At 39.0% G+C, this 20,287-nt stretch overlaps 1 protein-coding gene and 1 pseudogene across 2 annotated transcripts in view; one reads left to right on the forward strand and one right to left on the reverse strand.

The window, feature by feature from the left end:
* Positions 1 to 228: 228 nt before the first annotated feature.
* Positions 229 to 20,287, forward strand: part of Fshr (follicle stimulating hormone receptor) — a 157,409-nt gene continuing 137,350 nt past the window's right edge. For both annotated transcript variants that reach the window (XM_047523033.1, XM_047523034.1), the window contains exon 1: positions 229 to 380. In XM_047523033.1, the coding sequence (XP_047378989.1) occupies positions 229 to 380 (152 nt within the window). The remainder of the gene's footprint in view (positions 381 to 20,287) is intronic.
* On the reverse strand, positions 17,836 to 18,470 carry LOC124963489 (60S ribosomal protein L12-like; annotated as a pseudogene).

A 20,287-nucleotide genomic window follows, 5' to 3' on the forward strand; every position in this document is an offset into this window, starting at 1 on the left:
ATAGCTTATGTTGCCTTGGAAATCACTGCTGGCACACAGGAATTTTACTCAACTGGATGTGACCAAAAAAAAAAAAAAAAAAAAAAAAGTATCCCTTGGCGGGTCACATGACCTCACAGGTTCTCAAGGCAGATCTCTTCTCAGAAGGACACTCTGTGGAGTCCCAGAAATCTGAGGCAGTTTCTTGCTGCTAGTGAAAGAAGGAAACAGGTGGATGGATAAATAAGTATGGCCTTGCTCCTGGTCTCTTTGCTGGCATTCCTAAGCTTGGGCTCCGGATGTTATCATCGTCTCTGTCACTGCTCTAACAAAGTTTTCCTCTGCCAAGACAGCAAGGTGACAGAGATTCCCTCCGACCTCCCCCGGAACGCAGTTGAACTGTGAGTATCAGCGGGAATAGCAGCACCGCCGGCATTTGTGTGTTGAGTACTATTATTATTTTCCCGTGAGGTGATATCGATTGGGCTGAAATATTTCTGCCCTGACCAAAGGCTTGAATAAAACAAACTCCCCCAGCCCAACACTCCTGCCTGTGGCTCTCCAAGGAGCTCCGGTGAGAGTTTGTATCAGGAAAGGGCGGTGTGGAAACCTGAATCCAAAGGCAAAGGAAGGGGTTATAGTCTTTTCTCAACACATTTACTATAAGGATCCATGTTCCCTTTAGTGGAACCAGAAAAGCAAAAATGAAAGCAAAGTGGAAAACTTAGGAGACCTAGAATTGGAGGCAGAAAGATGGCTCATGTAAGCAGAGTACACAGTGTGTCTCTCCTGAGGACAATGAATTCAAGAATGTCAGAGTCTCTGTCTTGAAGGCACCAGCAATCATTCCTACACTGAGATTTTGCTTCCTGGGGAAAAGCAGGAGAAAGAGAAGAAGGCAAGAGGCATAAAGAAGGGAAGGAAAGAAGCAAGGAAGGAAGGCAGCAGAGAGGCAGGGAGAAATGCAGGATCATCTTTCATAAGCTGGGAAAATGTGATGCCAACTTTTAATTTTTATAGAACTATTTTAACAGGAAGTAGATCAGTCTCCTAAAGCTGGGCACAACTTGAGACATCACCTTATTCTGCCTCTTCATCTTAGAAATTAGGAATCTGCTGTCCAAACTCTCACAGTGAGTTGAGGCAGAACCCAAACTGAAAATCAGTCCCTTTAACTCAAAGCAGTTCTTCCCTTAAGTGCCTGTGCCTAACTTTGTAAGATCACAGCCAGGCAGAGCCATCTGATGATCTGGTTACTACTTCCTCTGGGAACCACAAGCGGTGATTCCTAGTGTAGGCATCCTCGGTGCTTCTATCCCAAGGATTTTAAGCAGCAGCCACTATTTTGGATAGAGGTATGTTTCAACTTTTGTCCCCTAAAGCCGTTGATGACTTTTATTTTATTGCAGGAGGTGGTCATCTTTTCAGTTTACCAGTTGCCTTAACGACACTCAACGTGTTGGTGCCATATTTCAGATTTTCACTCAGGGACAAATGGTTACAGTGTGGCTATCTGCCCACCACTTTCCCCTTGACATCCCCCAGTCTTCAGTTCCTATCCAGAGGCAGCTGCAGAGACAGGAAAAATAACTGGCCAGCTCTGTGTTTTGGCTACGCTGCCTAGGATGAGACAGTTATTTCTGATCATGCTGAAGAGCATGCCTATGCACAAACACAGTCTGACTTATTAGGTCATTCTAAACACAAGAGAAGACCAACGGACCTGGTCTCCTGCAAGAAGTCACTTGCTCCTAAGTGGCTCTGAACAATTACTTAACCCCTTCTGAGTCCCAACTTCCTCACTTCTAAAGTGATTTTAATACAACCTGCTGGGTTGGATTGTTGTGAACACTAAAAGATATAGATCCCCTCCTCCCCTACCCACTATTCCCACCTCTCTTTGGCCTGCCCTACTTCTTCCAAGGTATCCCTGTGGGCCAAGTGGTGCCATCCAGTTGCTAAAGCAAACAGCCACCACCAAATTTAAATGTAGAGTGATGCTCCTTTACCCACTAAAACTCCCTGTCTGAAATCTCTTAACCAGAAAAGAGCATTTTTGTTTTATTTTGTTTCATTCCACATAGAAACATAGGAGAAAAAGAGGGAGGGAAGCAAGGATGGGCTGGAAGAAGGAAGGAAGGGAGGGAAGGAAGAAGGGAAAGGAGAGGGGAAGGAAAGAAAAGAAAATTCCACCACTCCACCCCCGAAACTCACAGTCAGTGTATGTGTATGATTGAATGTAGAAGGATCAGGATTTGCTTGTTTATTTTATACAGAGCACAAATAACCAAGATACATCTCTGTCCAAGAACATTTTGCAGTTGAGGAAAGAAAGCTTAAGGTTTTGAGATTTTATAGAAAGAGATTGTGGGAGAGTATTGGATAGAGCACCAGAAACAAATTTCATACTCCTAACACCTGACTCTGGGTCAGATGTTACCTTAGGTGTGTACAATAGAAGACAAAGCTGCCTAAAACTAGGAAGGGGTAAGGAAGTACTTGCCAGTTGTTGGCATTTTCCCCACCTGAGGAATGAGTATGTTTGACAGCTCCAGGTACTAAAGGTTTCCCAGATGCCTAATCTTTAGAAGAAAGATTCTTTTGTCTGCATGCTCAGTAGGACTTGAGTTGGATGAACCTAGAGTTTGGCTTCACAATCTTCTTGGCAACGTATTTTGAGGGAAAGAAGAGAAATGTTGCTTTGACTATTAGAAAAAGGAAAGCATTTGAGGATCATTTTAGTGCATTAATCACTAAAGAGTAGATTAAATGCCAAGTGAACTAGAACTCAACATTCTGTTACTATGAAAGAACAATTACTTTATTTTTCTTCCTTAAAAGGATTGGATCAGGGTTATCAGGAATGTTGGTAGAAGAGAGTTGAAAGGGCTGTTGAATTAGAAGTATTTGTAATTCACCAGGCAGTCTTACAAGTTTGGGTCTGGACTTTAATGATGATCCTATCAGGTGCAGGTGGATGGAATATCTGGTTTTCATTGACTGCAGTTGCTTAATCCACCACCACGAAAAAGCTTTATTGTTACTCAGGCCCAACAGGAAAACAAGTCCTATGTTTTACCACATATTTTTATCCTATCATTCTGTATAAGCCATAGCAATTTCATTTCATTTCATTTATCTGCCAGTTAGCACCAAAGATTTCTAATACCCTATGATCTGCACATACTGGTAAGAACTCAGAGGCACCACCAACAAACAGGTAGATTCCATTTACCAAATGGCTCCTACTATTTGCTTTATACTTTATACATACCGCTTCACAAAATGTTCACAGTAGTACTGCAAGTATGGCATTACAGACAGCTTTGTTTCTCAAATGAAGCAAACCAAAGCACGTGAAAGTTGAATAACTTGGGCAAAGTCATCCCTGTGGCTCCTGGATAGTCGAACTGGGAACCAAACTTGAATCTGTATTTATATTTCCTCTGCATGTCTTCTGGCTCTTCTTCTTCTGGGGCTCAGGGTGGGGGCTGTCCTGGAGAGTTTGGACCAAAAGTCAGCTATATGGGACATAGAGTCTCTTTTACAACTACTCTATGATGACAGCGTGGAGGAGCCCATAGGCAACAGATAAATGAATGTGCATAGGGTGTGTTCCAGCAAAATTTACCTTAGGGACACTGAAATTTGGTTTTAATTTTTACATCACAAAAATGTATTATTTTGATGTTTTCAACCACATAAAAAGGTAGAAAAGATTTTCAGCTGATGAGCCATAAAAAATCATAAGGCAAGCCAGATTTGGTCCACAGTCTATATGTCACCCACTTCTAGTTTAGACGATACTTGAGAGAATGGATTATTAATGGTAGCCTGAAACAACATGCAAATGGAGAGAACACTACACTGGGTGCATAGATCAGGAATTGGGCAGCTCAGAGTCAATATTCTCAGGTTATCCTTTAACTGGCTCTGACAAGTCAGAGATAGTAGAGAATATCATCTAGAATCTGAGGGACCTGAATTTAAACCTAGGTTCTGCCATTAAGTCTTGGCTCTGTCTTCTGGGCTCTTGGTTGTATAATGGAAATTACATTGTGTGCCTAACTCACAGAATTACTATGGGGACTAAATTAGACAATGTAGGTAAAACACTTTGCACAAAGTCTCTCATACTATAGTTATTTTTGATAGTTATTGTGGTGCTGTTCTCATCTGTAAAATACTAGGCAAAAGCCACTTACCACATAGGGCTTTCATGAGGAGCAAATCAGTCAAGAGGTATGAGACTGCTTTGGAAAATTGATATAAAGATGTTTTTATAACTCTGAGATAGTTTGCAATCTTCCTCTTGCTTAAGAATAATCTTCTCTTCCCAGTTGGCTGGAGCACTTAACCTCCATGTACTTACTTTCTGAGTTAAAAAAAAAAAAAGTATTTCTTAAGGTTGTCAATATTTGCCAAGAACTTAGGAAGCAGGTTCATTCAGCAAATTGTCAAAGGAGTTTTGATTTCTGACTTATTGCCAAAACTGCTTCAGCTGGAGGCAGTCAGTGACTCTAGAAAGGTCCTTTTCATCTTGTCTTATTCTTTCTGGAGTTAGAATTCCTATAATGAATGTAAAAACTCATTCTAAATCGAAAAATTTAAGTCAAGACAATTGTATATTTACAACCATCTTTTTATTCAGTAGGGTCGGATGACACCAAAGGAGAGAAGGATCCACTGAGGGTCATTCTTGGCTTAGGGAGATTTGCACTGGGATTATATTGTAGGCTACCTGTGTGGAACTCTTCTCACAGCACATTCTTATAGCTCTCTGCAATTCATGTTTGATAAGCACTTTGAATTATCTATCTTTTCCCCTTTTTATTTTCTTTCTCTGCTTCCTATCCTTGTTGTGTTTTCTTGGTTTAGATAATTCTCCATACTCTACAACCCAAGATGATTATTTATTTAGGAACTTAAAAGTGTGTCTAGTATATAGTCTTTCCTTAATAGACCTTTAATTCTGAGCAACATGTCAGTGTTTTGTGCAAAAAGGGCCACCAGTGAATTGTGTGATCTCCAAGTGAGAGAGTTTTTGGTGTTTGCAAACAGGCTTAATTGTGGAATGCTGTTACTAAAAACATCTTTGGGGTTTAATATTTCACAGAACACACTTTGGGAAAGACTGGTCAAAAGGCTGGTATATCCAGCCTCAGAAAGAATCCCTTATAAAGTTTGAACCACAACCAGACCACTTTACTCCCCACTCAGTTCTCAAAAATAGCTAGAGATGGACCCACAAATGGGTTTTCATTGCTTTGTGCCTGAGAAGTAGCTGTTAGAGAATGTGCTGTATTCTTATAAAGAAGATGATTCTAAAGTATCGACTACAGCCATTAGGAACTAGCTGTAACTTGTTAACATCATGTTAAGTCTCAAACTTTTCCAGTCACAAGTCTAATCATTTCACAAAATCCCTTCATACGACTGATGGCAAGAATTCTCTTTTCATTGCCATCATCTTGGCTTGGGTTTAGACAATCTAATTACTTCATGATTTATCTCCTTCCTACCAGTTCCTCTTTTCCAAACCAGCCTGTACACCATCATTCCATTTCCTCCATAAAATACCCCTGCCACTATGTTATGATGTCCTAGTTCAAAATCATTCCATAGCTCACCTTTATGATTTACCTCTCACTATTTTCCAGCAGGAATCTACTCCACAAGGCTGATGTGAACTTTCTAAGCACTGTGTGTGCATTTCTATCTCCCTGGATCTCTATGTTATGCTTCTCAATTGTGCTGTCCTCAGTTTCTTCTTTGCCTCTTGGAAAGCATATGTTAGTTACAATCTCATTCAGATTTTGTCTCTTTCATGACACCATCTCTTATCACTGTCTTTACTTAATCTTGCATTCATCTGAACCCTGCTGCAGTTCATTTCACACTTAATCTTGCTTTGCAGTTAATTTTTCATGTGTGTCTTATTTCTTCAACTGCAGCAAAAATTTCCTTTGTAGTGCTTATTGTGCCTGGTTCAATGCAATGTATGTTTCAGGCTCTCAATTACGTGTAGAACAAATGATTTAATAAATCAGGGGGAATTACATCTGTTTATTTGCTTTGCTCCCAGTATTGAAGAAAAGATTTCTATAAAAGATGATTATTGTTCTCTCCTGCAGTGAACTACTATAGGATTTGATAGTTTTCTTGTTTTCCTTGCTTTTTTATGTGTTTGTTTTAAGAAAATGCCTGTTATTCCAGAATCTATTAATACATTCAGAAAGACAGAAACAAGTCTTCTAAGTTGAAAATTGAATATTCCATACTCTAGGCATGTCACTCAATTCTTTTGACTTAAATAATAGTACCTGTCTCTCTCTACCTAGCAAGAAAAAAAAATGAATGAAATTGCTTAAACAAAATCAATTTAAACCAAACAAAAATGTTCAAAAAAATAATTTTTGCCAATTAGGATCCAAGCTCAAACCCTGAATGGTTTTCTACATTCCTTAGATGCATTTTAATTGTGGTCATTCTCTGTGGTTATCAATACCCAAAACTCCACTGTACAGATTGCCATAGGTATCCAAGTCCAGACACGCCTACTGATATGTCTAGATACTCCTTTGAAAGAAACAAATAGGACTATATTAATGCTAATGAATACATAATCCCTTTTCTTAATGCAAAATCCTCTACTTTAGTGAGAAATGATATGTCTATGTCCAACATTTAGAATTTAATTGGGCTGGGGGAAAGGGAGGTTTCTATTCCCCACAGAGGAATCAGGAAAAATGACGAAAGAAATAGCTGTAGAATGCAGTGCCTTGAAAAAGTAGCAATTACATTGTAAGGAAAGAATCTTTTAAAGTAGAAGATGAACTCTACCCTGAGAATTGGCTAAGAGCTATAATTTACAGAGTCATTATCAGCAATTGAAGAGTAGGGGTTTGAAAGTACAGAACTGCACTCACTTGGTAATGATAAAATCTCCTTGTTTACCTAAAGGTGCCCGCTGTCCTTCCTCATCCAAGTCCTCTACTAAAGAAACCTGAGCTTCAGAAGCAGGATATCATGAAAGAAAATGGGAAAATCATTTAACTTTTGATTATCCTTCTCCAAAGCCACTAATTGGGTTATCTAGTTACTGTGGTTGATTGGACTATACTTTTTTTTTAAGCTGTTGGATGTAGACTCTCCAATTTAGCTTTATTTAGACTAGATTCTAGTTTATATATCCCACAAGGTCAGCTAGGAAAGAGAGTAATTATTTTTAATTGCCTAGGATCTGATTATAATGAGATTTGGATGTTGATTCTTAATCTGACCTCTCCCTAAAGTATCTCACTATTTCATATCTCTGACCTGAACATGCCATTACTTTGGTCTTTCACATGGAATATGCCATCTGATCTGGAAAACTTCAAGGGGGCTTGCAAAAAAATTTGAAAAAGCCACCAAACCCTTGTCATGGACTTGAACTCAATTATATTTTAGTCTTATGAGGGACTCGAATCCAATCTTTCATGTCTTCTTCCACACCTCTTTCAGCAAGAGCCAACACAGAGCCATGACAGAACCCCGTGTCAGAAATAAAGGAAAAGACACACTGCCTCCATAATGTCAAGCTCAGTGAAAACCTCTAAAAAATAGGGATCCCAAAAGCTTAAGTTTCAACAAAGCATAAAGGTCAACTAGCTAAGGATATCTGAGAGAAATCTCATGAGGAGATTGTTGAAAGATTGAGGTAAAGTGATGCTGAGTTTACTTCAATTCTAAAAATGCTTTGATTTCACAAGTATCTTTAGGTAACAATTTTCCCCAAAACCAATAGGCTTTTTCTAGACCTCAGAGTCCAAAAGCTATGGAATACTAGAGTGCTCTGATCCCAGCTGTGGAATTTAGGGGATGAGGATATTTGCCTTAGGTTTAATGGACGGTTCTGTTATTTTGGAAAGCAACATGGAAACCCACATACAAACAGCCCTCTTGTTACATTCAGTTTGGTAGAATTTTAAATAAATAATTTGTGAGGGATCCTAGCTCCAACAATTATTTCCAACCTAAATAAATAAAGTCTGACTGGTCACACTGAACACCGCACCCCTTCCAGTATTCTCCTGGAATAAGGACATAAAAGAGAGAAGCCCCTCAGATGAATGAGCCATAGCCATGAGTACTAGATTTTTAGGAGTGGCTTTAGTTTAAAGACTATGATAGTCTATGAAACTTTGGTTCAGGAAAGAGGATCACATCCCTAGAAGATCATGTTACCTTGATTGCACTTTGCCAGCCTCTCAATTGCTCTTTGAGCCTTCTGTCTTCTCCCCTCCTAGATCCCTGGTCTGGGCTCTGCCCTGCTCTGAACTCCAATGTCCAAATCCAGGACAAAAAAGCTGAAGTCATACATTTGGCATTGAGGCCCTTCATATTCTGGCATCTCATTAACTCTTGCGTCTCCTCTCTCATCTCCCATGCTCTCAGCCCTATATTCTACAAACTATTTTCTATTCCCCAGCTCCCAGGTATGTCTTTATATTCTCCACCCTGAAACTGTTCTATTTTCTCCAAACCGAATATATTCTCCTACTCCAGTATTATTCACCTCTGAGACCACAGTAGAGAGGCTCATTTTTCATGAAGTTTTCTTTCAACGGCAAATATGTATTGATTATATATGTGCAAGACACTATACTAGGCACTTGGGAGAAAACAATCAATAGGATAGGCAAGGTCCCTGCTCTTATGAAGTTGCTAAAAAAGAACATCAAACAAGTAGTGACAAAAATGTTTTTCCTCACTCTTACCCACAACAATCAAAATCCCCATTGGAACCCAGAATAGTCATTGTCAAAACCACTAATTTGACAATTAATTGCATGTTGCTTTGTGCAATATGAAATCACAGACTGAAAGCTAGAAGAAACGGATGCCCAGGGAAAGCCAATGAGAGGATGGCTGCCTGTCTGATGCTGGAAGAAAGCTGATGAGAAGGCAGGCATCAGTCTGTCCCATCTAGACCTGCACTTCTGACCCCTCCAGTGTTGATTTCAGGAGCTGTGCAGGGCCACTTCCCAAATACCCCATTTACAAAACATGAAATAAAATAGAATGACAAATGAACACCAGCAAATAAAAGATAGAGTTTAACTGGCAGATATCCAAATATTTAAGTTTGTCTACAAGTTTTCAAACTGTGAAAATGCAAGGGACCGGATCCTTTGAGTTTGGATGAAAGGGACTAATACAGAAGTCGGAGAAAAGCACCAAAGGGGGAAACTTAAGCTGCTCTATTTCTTTTCCAACTTCATAATTTTTCCTAAAGCTACTTGTGTTCCTGAATGCTATTATGGGTAAGAGCCCTGTCAATGGGCCCTGTATGCCAGCTTCCCCCCAGAGTAGCGGGGTATAATCTTTGAAACTGGTAATTACACAGAGTTTGCCTTAACAAAGCCCGTAGGCTTCTGAAAACGACACACCTGCTTTGGCATAAGGGGGACACTAATAGGGAATTATTGAAGGCTGTTGAACTTATAAATTATTTCCCTTTCTTCTAAATTTCAAACTATTTGAAAAGCTATGTTAGCTTTAGAATAGAAAAGCAAATTAAATGTAGAATGATCACTATCCATCATCAGATCACAGCCTGAGCAGGTATCAACACTGAGCCCCAGACCATTGTCACTGCCATTTGATCACCAAGATTAATTTCTGATCGGGGCAGAAATTAATCAGAATTCATTTATGGGCCATGACTGTAGCATTTCTCTAAGTATATGTATTGGGGGAAGAACAGCACAAAACACATGACAAACTGAAAAAGCAACAAAGGAAAATAGAAGGATTATGAAGAGCAAAGAGGTCATTGGGAATACTGTGTACAGCAGCAAAATCGCTTATCATGCCTCTGATTGTGAAAATCTGCTGAACTCCTTCAATACAAACGCACAGTCTTGGAAAGGCATCTAATTCTACCAAACAAATACGAGAGACAAATGGAAAGAGAACAAACAGTTCTGGTAGCCAGATAGGAAAACAACAAAGCAGCTCTTAGAAGCAGATCTCTCAGGGAAGATTTTGGAGAAAGTAGAGAAACAACAATAGCAACAGAAGCCATAACAACCTCAGTAAAAGAACCAGCTGGGTCATTAAGTCAGGAATTGCTGCATCAAAATCTTCAGGTCTTGACTCAGGCTGGTCAAATTCCCAAGAGAACATTCTTCCCAACTCCCACCTAAAGGGTGAAGCCCTCACTGCCAACGTTCTGGCATTTCTGGTAGCTGGGATGAAAGTTGGGTTGGGGTTGGGGTTTCAATTTCCAGCACTTATAAATAGTATCTGGTACCCCCCAGCCCAGGAACTCTATTTTACAGTCACTAAAGAATATATTTTTGGTGTTTTGCTCAGGTGGGCAAGGTCTCTTATCTAACTGCTCTAAGTAGGAAATCTGGCTGCATCTTAAATTTTGCACCAATGCTCTTTATTTCATCCATATCACCTTATTTCCACCTCCTGCTCCACTGCCACAGGTACCCAGTGGTTCCAATTCCTGAGTACTTTAAGGATTGTGTAGTACAAATCACATCGGCTTAGGAATCAATCTTCTTGAGTCTTCTAAGTTAGCCCTTCTCAATCTCTAATGTGCATGCAAATCAGAGGACTATATTGAGAAAACTCACGTTCTGCTTCAGTAAACTTAGGGAGGGTCCTCAGATTTTATGTTGCTAACCAGTTTGCAGATGTTGGCAGTGCTAGTTCCAAACCACATGCATACATCTTCTTCAGGATCCTAATATTTTGTTAAACTTATTCTTAGGTCCTTATGGTTTTATGCCTTTTAAAAAAGTTCCCTTCCTGTCTTTTCAGTAAGGTTTTTGGAGGAAACAAATAGTTGTATGTTTAATATGCTATTTCTACCAGAATCCCCATTTGTTAGTCAACCTACTCAATCTGGCTCTGTCTCTATGGGTTCACTGAAAATTCTTTTTTGTCACAAGTGTCAGTAAACCTCTTTATTTTTAGTATGTTTTATACTTTGGTTAAATTATTTTTCAAATGAAAGCAAAAGTTTGAATATTAGAGGAATACCCTCAATTCAGATGACAAAGGCTGTGGTCTCTTCTTTCTTCATATAGTACCCATGCTCAGGAATACACCATGTAGCTGATCATCCACCTGCTCCATTTTATCTTTTGACTTCAGGCTTCTGTGACACCACACTACATTTTGCCCTATATGTCTAGTCAAACCCTGATCTTCTCTGCTGAGTTCTCTACTGCTAGCCAGCCTCCGAGTGTTGCAGCACCTGGCTTCATCCTAGACCCTCCTCTCCATGCATCTTGACTGTCTAGGGTGATCCCATCCAGTCCCATGTTTTAAAATAGAACCTACATTCATAATGTATATGGCATGCCTGTCCACTCCATGGAGACTTGGACATTGAATATCCAACTCAAACTTTGATATCTCCACTTGAATCCCTTTCTGGCATCTCACAATCAACAAGAAGAAAACAATACACTAAATATCCCTTTCCCAAACCCCATAGACTCTCTTCTCCTAGTCTTTGTTATCTGTAAAAATGCATGTGTCATCAAATCCTCACCCATCAAATCAATTCATTGCCAGATTCTGAGGATTTAGCACTCCCAACTATAGGTCTAAAGACTGCATTTCTCCATATTGTCCCTACCTTAGCTCAGACCACCATCATCTCTTGTCCACTGAAATAACTTCCATCACATCCCATTCCTTGGTTTCACTTAAACCTACAGTCCATGCCCCCATGTGGCAGCAAGAGAGACTTTTCAAAAGATTATGGCACATAATTACTTACAATGCCATTTGGAATAAAATTTATTCAACCCATGTTTTATGATTCCCTACATGATAGGCACTGTTCTGGGTACTGAAGATTCAGCAGAGAGCAAAACAGACCAAATTCTTCTCCTATATGGAAAGTGTATGTGCTTTTCCATGACACAAGGCATCACCTGGCCTGGCCTGACCTTCGTTTGACTTTCCATAGTACTCATGGCATAGTGCTTATCTATCACCACTGTTCTCTAGCCACCCTGGACCCACCTGGATCCCTTACTACTCTTCCAGGACACCAATTTATTTCTACCTGATGTGTTTTCAATTGCTTTGTTTTCTGTCCAGAATGTTTTCCTCTCTTTTTTTAATATGGCTTCTTGTCTTTCCAGTCTCTACCAAATGCCACCCCAACAGAGGGGTCTTTTTGTCCGTTCCACTATAAAGCTATCCTCCATTGTTCCAGCAAAGTTTATTACTTTCATAAATTTACTGCCACTTGAATTTTTTTTTTCCAGATACCTTCTTTCTCCCACCCCCGGTCACTATAAACTAAAATTAAATTTGTGTGATGGCAAGAATTCCACCATGTTGAACTGTCCCTAGCACAAAGTAGATATTTAACATATATGTGAATTGAATGAATAAAATATGCAAAAAGACCGCTCAAGCAAAGAATTAAAATAGAAGATTGAACAATACATATATATGTATGACTCTAGCCTTGCATATATCTATATGTGTGTATACATATGTAGATGTATATATGTGTGTATATATATATGTATATGTATGTATATATGTATATATAAATATGTATGGTCCTACTATGCCACTATGCTATATGCCTCTGACAGTGTCTTACAAAATAGTTTTGTACTATAGCTATCACTGTCCCAATTTTGGAAGTAATGAAATCAAAGGAAGAATGGCCCAAAGTCACCAACTTCTTGGTTTCACAATTTAAATTTACATCCTTGAAAGACCTGATTTTAAAACACACCTTTTTGTACTAACCACGAAAAAAGAATAGAGACTCTCCCTCTTCTCTAAATTAGTCTAAATTTTTCACTTGAGGATTTACTTATGTGCAAGGCTGGAGTCTTTTATAACACAAAATTTACATAGTATCTTGCCCCTCAGATTTACCACACTGAGGGTCAGCACTGCACCCTCTGCTGCACCCAGCCAGGTTGGATACTCAGTAACTACCCAGTAAAGAGGAGAGAAGAATACATATAAAGAATGATTCAGTGGGGTCATTAATAAGTAAGATGAAGATGAAAAAGTAAACATCAGTACAATTTCCATTGATGAATTACAAAATAATCAGAAACCATGTAATGTTAGGGAGCTGTTTGAGCACAGATATGCCTATAGAGGGGGCAGTTTCAAGGCTGGCTCCAACTCTCTGTTGCCTTTCACACCTTTTCTATGAAGATAGCTCCCGTGCTACCTCTCAGCACGTTGAATAGCTGATCTTCTGCAGGTGCAGAAGCTTAACAAAAAGAATGCTGTGTGAAATAGAGGGCTTGATGGAGGCTCAGAAATCATGTACATACTCCCTAAATGGTCCTCATTGAAAGAAATGAACCTTGATGATGATGTTTCAAAAACTCCATAGAGTTTGGAAAAAAAAAGTTTATATTGATCTAACATGACTTCATGGTCTCTTTTCTAAGACTTACTTCTAGATTTGGAGAATTGTATGCCTATTTTCTCATTTTGGATGTGATTTAACATGTAGGCCAAAGCTGTTCTAACAAGCCCACAGCTTGCTATATAATAGGATATGTGAGGCACCAAGGAGGCTCAGTTGCCTGAAAATATCTCTTCTACTACTTGTCACAATACTATCATTAATAAGCCTATCCTTAGAACCTTAAAGATTTCTCTAATTTCTAAGTCTCTGAAATTGAAATATAAATCCTACTGGTGAGATGGGATTCGTAAGTTTTTAACGGCTAACCCTTTTCTTTGGCTTTTTAAAATGTATATTTCTCACAGCCCTATTTCCATAAGACCTTACATAAAAAATAATTCCATGGTGAAATCAGTTTGGAAAATACTACACAGTATATCCCCAGTTCTAGAGATTCATATGCACATAATGTACTAAAGACTCTCAGAGGCTTTCCAATTTGCCCAACCCATTTTTTTATAGAACACACTTTTTCAAGAAATGGATATGACATGATTCACAAAGAACATGTTTTGGTAAATAGGACTTCATAAGTACCCAATGGAACCGAAGGGTTAAGAAATAAAGGCAGTATGTATATTGAGAAAGAGATGGTAGACACAAAAATTGCTTTTTAAAATCCTATGTAGGCCATCTTCTCTGCAACCCACCTTGCCCTTCAAATCAGAGATGATTTGCTAGATGAACTTGAGGCAGTATATACTACTTCTCTTCCCTTGTTTTAGAAAAGAAAAATGAAGCCTAGTGAGATGAAATGACTTGTCTAAGGTCATACGGGTAATTAAAGGCAGTGCCTATCCTCTGTTTCCAAAGCCAAAAACTTTAAGCCTGCAATTTCCAAGATTCTGAAGCATAGGCTAGGTTATAGCTCAGTGGTAAAGGCTTGCCTTGCATGTGTGAAGCCTTGGGTGGTTTGATCTCCAGTTACAAAAAAGAAAAGAAAAGCTAAAACATAAAGAAGAAAAATATTATGGCATTTTCAGATAAATGGATGGAATTGAAGAATATCATGCTAAGTGAAATAAGCTAATCCTAAAAAACCAAAGGCTGAATGTTTTCCCTGATAAGTGGATGATGATATATAATTGGGGTCAGGGATGGGGAGTGAGAGAAGAATGGAGGAACTTTAGTTTACGTAGAGGGAAATGAGAGGGGGAGTATGAAAAATGAAACATGACAGACATCATTACCCTAAGTACATGTATGATTACACGAATGGTATGAATCTACATTGTGCACAACCATAGAAATGAAAAGATGTACCCCATTCGTGCACAATGAAAACGCAGTCTGTAAAAAAGAAAAAAATGGGAAAAAATGCTTCTGAGACAGATAAAACATACCTCTCTGCTCCCACAAAGCAAAGTTAACCCTCCTCTGTCAACTATACATAGTGCCTTTTACACTCAAGACATTATGAGCATGAAATTCTACTCCTGACTTGTTTTTACTTTAGCCTGTTTTTTAAATAAAATAATTGAGAGATAATTATTATACCAATTTACCCATTTAAAGTGTACATTTCAATGATTTTTAGTATATTCAAAGATAGATGTGATCATCACCACAATTTTAAAACATTCTTAGCAACCCAAAAGGAAAACTCATACGAATTAACTATCACCCCTCACCCTGCCCACAATCTACCTAACCCTAAGCAAGCACTCATCTACTTTTTGTCTGTAAATTATTTCTCTAGTCTGAACTTTCATGAGTGGAGTCACTCAATATGAAGTCTTTTATTACACACTTCTTCCATTTAGCATAATATTTTCAAGGTTCATACAAGCTGTTAAACTTCAGTATTAGTAGGCAGATTGTGCTAGTCTTTCAATAATTTTTTAGGACATAAATTCCTCTATATAATAATCCAATCTGATTGTTGCTTCTTCAAAGAAATCATTTCAAAAGTCATAATTTTATATTTATTCAGACCCTACAATGGCTCCTTCTAGCTGTCTTGTTTTCCTAGTCCCATCCTACAAACTAACTGGCCTGCACTAGAGTTTCATTAGGTCTATGAATCTCCCAATTGCCTTTCACCACAACCTCCACTGTTCCTGAGAGTGCTCCTAGGCTTAACTTCACCGTGTTCTACTGCCTTTAAAATGTTATGTGCATGAAGTCAACTGCACTGGGAAAAAAATTTTTAAAAGTACCAGTATCACAATTTATTTTATAGCCTGCTTCTCCCTTGAGGAAAAATCTCTGAACCAGGGCTCTGGATCTGGGGTATGGGTTTAATAGGAGGCTTCTCTCTGATACACCACTCTAGTAGCTGAGTGCTCAGAGAACAGGGTGTGGGGCCCAAGATCTTCCTCGTTTGATTCTCCAGGACTGGAACACCTGTCCCATTAACTGGGGCAAGAGCTATCAGGTGATATTGCAAAAAGAAGTGAGTCCCCACCTCTTAACCACACTTTCCCAAAACTTAGCCTCCTCAACAGGAGTTTGGTGGTATGATGAGAAATGCTGATGTCCTGTCCCTCTTGGGAGCTAAGAGAGAGAGGAGAAAGAGAACCCTCTGTTCTTCATGGGACAGTAATGTGGACCTCTCTGAGGTCAGAGGGAAGGATGAGCCAGTGGTCCTGGTTCAAATACCACAGACCCTTATTTTATTTTCACTACATTTTTCTAAATTCTTGAAAACACTGCTTTGGGGGCCATTTCCAGAAGTTCTAAATAGGTTTTTTGGTTTGTTTTTATGATTTTCATCTGTTTCACCATGGAGCCCAGCAGCTGGTTTCCTCACACTGTCATGCTGGAAGTCAATCCCACCACCATGTTCTTGACCAAGAAAAGCAGAAGAGGGCTATGACTGAAAGCAGCAGAGTAGGCAGGCACCCAGAATGATCATCTCCGAAGTTCTTGGTGTGCCCTTGAACAAAAGAAAACAGCTGGGCAAGCCAGGAAGAAATAAACGTTATCACAATAGTTATTCATCCCATTTTTTACTTTAATGTTTTCCATGTGCGTTATTCATTTTAAATAATTCAGTACACATGTCCTAAATATTGGTCTAGTGAATGGTAATGACTCTATCACCTACAAAATAAGACCACTAACTGCTCTTCTTGGCAGGCACTACAGTTTCTTAAACACTGTGATATGGCGAGCAAAGCATGTGGAAAGGGAATTACAACTGAAAGGATGCTTTCCAGGGTTGCTTCAGTTTGTTAGAACAAAGGAAAAGAGCAGATTTATTTTCTCCTGAGCAGAATAGAGACAAAATGACCTTCTCTCTGTGTATTTACAATCCTGACCATTCAGTTGAAGTAATTTCAGCAACAAAGAGTGTGCAGTTGTACCAAATGGAAAACAAGTCAAAAGTTATATCAAAATCCTGAGTTCAGCATCTTCAACAGCAAATCACTGAGACTCTAAACAAAGCCATACATCATCCAAAACCCATAACTACAGGCAACACATCTTTATTGAACACTTTCAGTGTGAACAGCAATTTGCTGGGATATAAGAACCAAGGGTACCGGCCCTGACACACAGACCCTTTGCCCACCACCCCCACTGCAGTACTGAGAATTGAACCCAGGGTGCTTAGCCACTAAGCTACATCCCCAGTCCTTTTCATTTTATTTTGAGACAGGGTCTCACTAAGTTGCTGAAGCTGGCCTCACACTTGCAATCCTCTTTCCTTAGCCTCCTGAGTAGCTGGGATTACAGGTATTCATCACTATTCTCAGTTACCTGTTAGTGCACCTAAAGAGAATAGGCACACATTTGTATAGATACAAATAAAGAGAACAAGACTTTCTAATGTATCATGTGATAACATTAGGATAAGGACAATATTCAAGTCCTGCAGAAGTCCTTTGAAGGACGAGGAACCTACACTAGGATAAATGTAGTATAGCACTTCCTTGAGGTGAGACATGTGCTGGTTATAAAAGAATTTAAATATATGTTTGTGAGACAAAAGTGCAATAGGCAGAAAGAACACCTAGAGAGCTAGTCCTATAGCAGCAAATCAAAGAAATAACTTTTACTTCTGAATGAGAAAGCATTGCCTTTAAATTATAAATTTCAGTTCTGGAAATGTACCAAGTTATAGCACATGGGTGGAAGGGAGGAAGTTGAAGTATTTCCATTCTGGAAAATTCAGGATTATCCAATAGGAAACAAAGCAATTCTTTTTTAATGGTTTGTGAAGGTTTATATAGAAAGAACTAAGGTAAACTTGAGAAAAACTTTGTGAGATGCACTAAATGGCTTTAAAAGCTCTATGACTGAATATAGATCAAATTAGATCCTCCTTAGTTTACAATTGAGAAAAATAAATGACTTGAGTCACTAGAAATATTTTAGCATAGAAGTGATTTTTTTTTTGGTCAGATGATCCTTTATTAAAATATTGTCTCATGTATTTCTTAACTAGCTGGACACTCCATTGCACCACTGTTGATATCATCTATGATGTCATGAGGGTGGCGGCCATGGACATTACAGCCCACAGACTAGGCAGTCCCCAGAATCCCCTTAATGGTGCCAGAAAGTTCTCTAGCTAAAGATCAATGACACATCTGTCGGGCAATGTTGACAATTTCATCGAAAGTGATGTTTCCACTGTGTTTAATGTTTTTCTGTTTCTATCTCTTGGTGGCTCCTTGAGGGCTTTTATGATCAGGGCAGAGGCAGAAGGTACCACCTCAATCTGGGCCTGTCTGCTCTGAATGGTCAGTTTTACTATAATCTTCAGACTCTTCCAATCTGCAGTTGCTTTGCCAATGTCAAAACCAAGCTTTTTTGGAGACAGACCCAGGGGGCCGATCCTGGGGACCAGGGCAGACGTGGCAACGTCCTCGCTGCCACCAGTGCACCTCAAGTACAGGAATTTGATCTCACTGGGGTCAAGCTTGGGCAGCGTAGCATAGGTTGCTGGTGTCAGATGAACCCAGATTCGGGACAACCGAAGAGAGTTGCACCTTGACCTCCTCTGAACTGAAAGGTCGGAAGCCCTCCTGCCACACCAGATATACGCAGGAAAGCCTGATTTTTCATTCATTTATTTTAACTGCCTTGAGAAGGGAGTGACTGAGATCACAATAGGCCTAGAAAATCTTTGGATCTGAAGCAACATGATTTCCAAAATAAAGACTTCCTTCAAGGGAAACATACTTAAACATTGGGTTAATTTAGTCTTTTACGCATAGAAGTAAGTAGGCCCCAATTAAATATAGATAACTTTCCCCAAAGTTAACTTGAATTTACCATTTTGTTTATTGATCCTCAAGTGTGCATCTTTCTTTCAACAAAGAAAATAATAATGAATGAAAAAGTGAGTATAAAAAAGTGAATATCAATAAAATGTTGCAAATATCCTGCCTCCCCATTTATTGTATTTTTCTAACTCTGCCTTCAAGGTAAGCAGTCAAGATCAGCAGCCCACCTCATTTCATTTTTGCATTGCTCTCCTTAAGTTGTCTCCCTTCCAATAATCATTATGTGTAAGTGACACTCCAGGGGAAATCAATTCCTTTTGACTAAATAGAAAAGCCCATCTACCTCCCTCGAATCATAATTGGGGCTTTGTTTATTTTGCTGTTGTTTGAACCCTGCAACAGCCACCCTCTTGTTTTCACCAAAGTTGAGTAGTTTGTCTGCTGCAGCCTCAGGGGGAAGGCTTGCCAGCTTTTAGGAACTTCCCCCTCAAGGAGGGAATAATTAGAAACACTTTGTTATCACAAGTATATTTCCCAGCAACTGGCTAGATGTTGTTTTTCTCAAGATTGTTTAAAGAAAAAGTCCTTTAAGCCCCTAAGAGGATAGAGCCTTTCTTATTTTCTCCCAAGAAAGAGGTACGGCTATAGAAAGCATTCAAATTTGTAAGAACCTCAGAAACAGGGATCCCCATGCCTCATTTCTATTTGTCTTAGGTCTGCTGAGTGTTATGCATGTCTTAGATCTCAGGAGATATTTTTGAATAATTATAATTAATAACCTCCACTAAATGGAACTGATGAGTTGAATTGGATTGAACTAAATTGAATAGAGCATTCATGAACTGACAGGTCTTGGTTATGAAGCCAGAAGGAAGGCCAAGATGTTCCATTCACCAGATAATCAAGGCCCAAGTAATCAGGGAATCCAGGCTTCCTGACCATTGAGGAAACCGATTAAGTGACTTACTCAAGGACAGATAGCAAAAAAGGAACACAACTGAGATTCCAGACATGACAATACATGCACATTGGGCTCATGCATGTTGGGTACATTCTGTATGTCAGGTGTAGCTCCAAGGGTCACTTGCCTCATCTCATTGATTCCTCTTAACAACACATTTGCTTAATTTGCTTCATGCCAATAGAAACAGAGGCATGAAGCAATTAAGTAAACAACCTACGTGGTACATCTAGGATTTGGAAACAGGAAGCAAGACCTCAAGATACATTTCTTCACCATCTCCAGACACCACAGACAGCTAAGGAAAAGAGTTTATAGCATAACTTAAGTAAGAACTTATAACAAAGAAAAATAACTAAATTTAAGAAAATGGAGAAATAGAAGACGAGCATATTTCCCCTTTTGCGAACTTAAAATTATAAACTGCCCCAATGTCATGAATTAACATTTTTAAATATCCAGATTATACATCTCTCAGTTTCCTCAAGTTCAGCCTCAGTAGGACCTTTCAGATCACACTGTACAAAATTTGTACAAGTGTTGAGGTTCTAATTTATATTTATGAGAATACCATAGGTAAAAGCTTTAAAAAATAATGTCATCTCATATCTATATTTATCCTTTCATTTTAAAACATAAACCCATACTATTAAAATGTTCAATTATTGCCTTGGGCTTAGAGGTACTTGTCAGTGCTGG

Source organism: Sciurus carolinensis, chromosome 13 (assembly GCF_902686445.1).
Source record: "Sciurus carolinensis chromosome 13, mSciCar1.2, whole genome shotgun sequence".
NCBI lineage: Eukaryota > Metazoa > Chordata > Mammalia > Rodentia > Sciuridae > Sciurus > Sciurus carolinensis.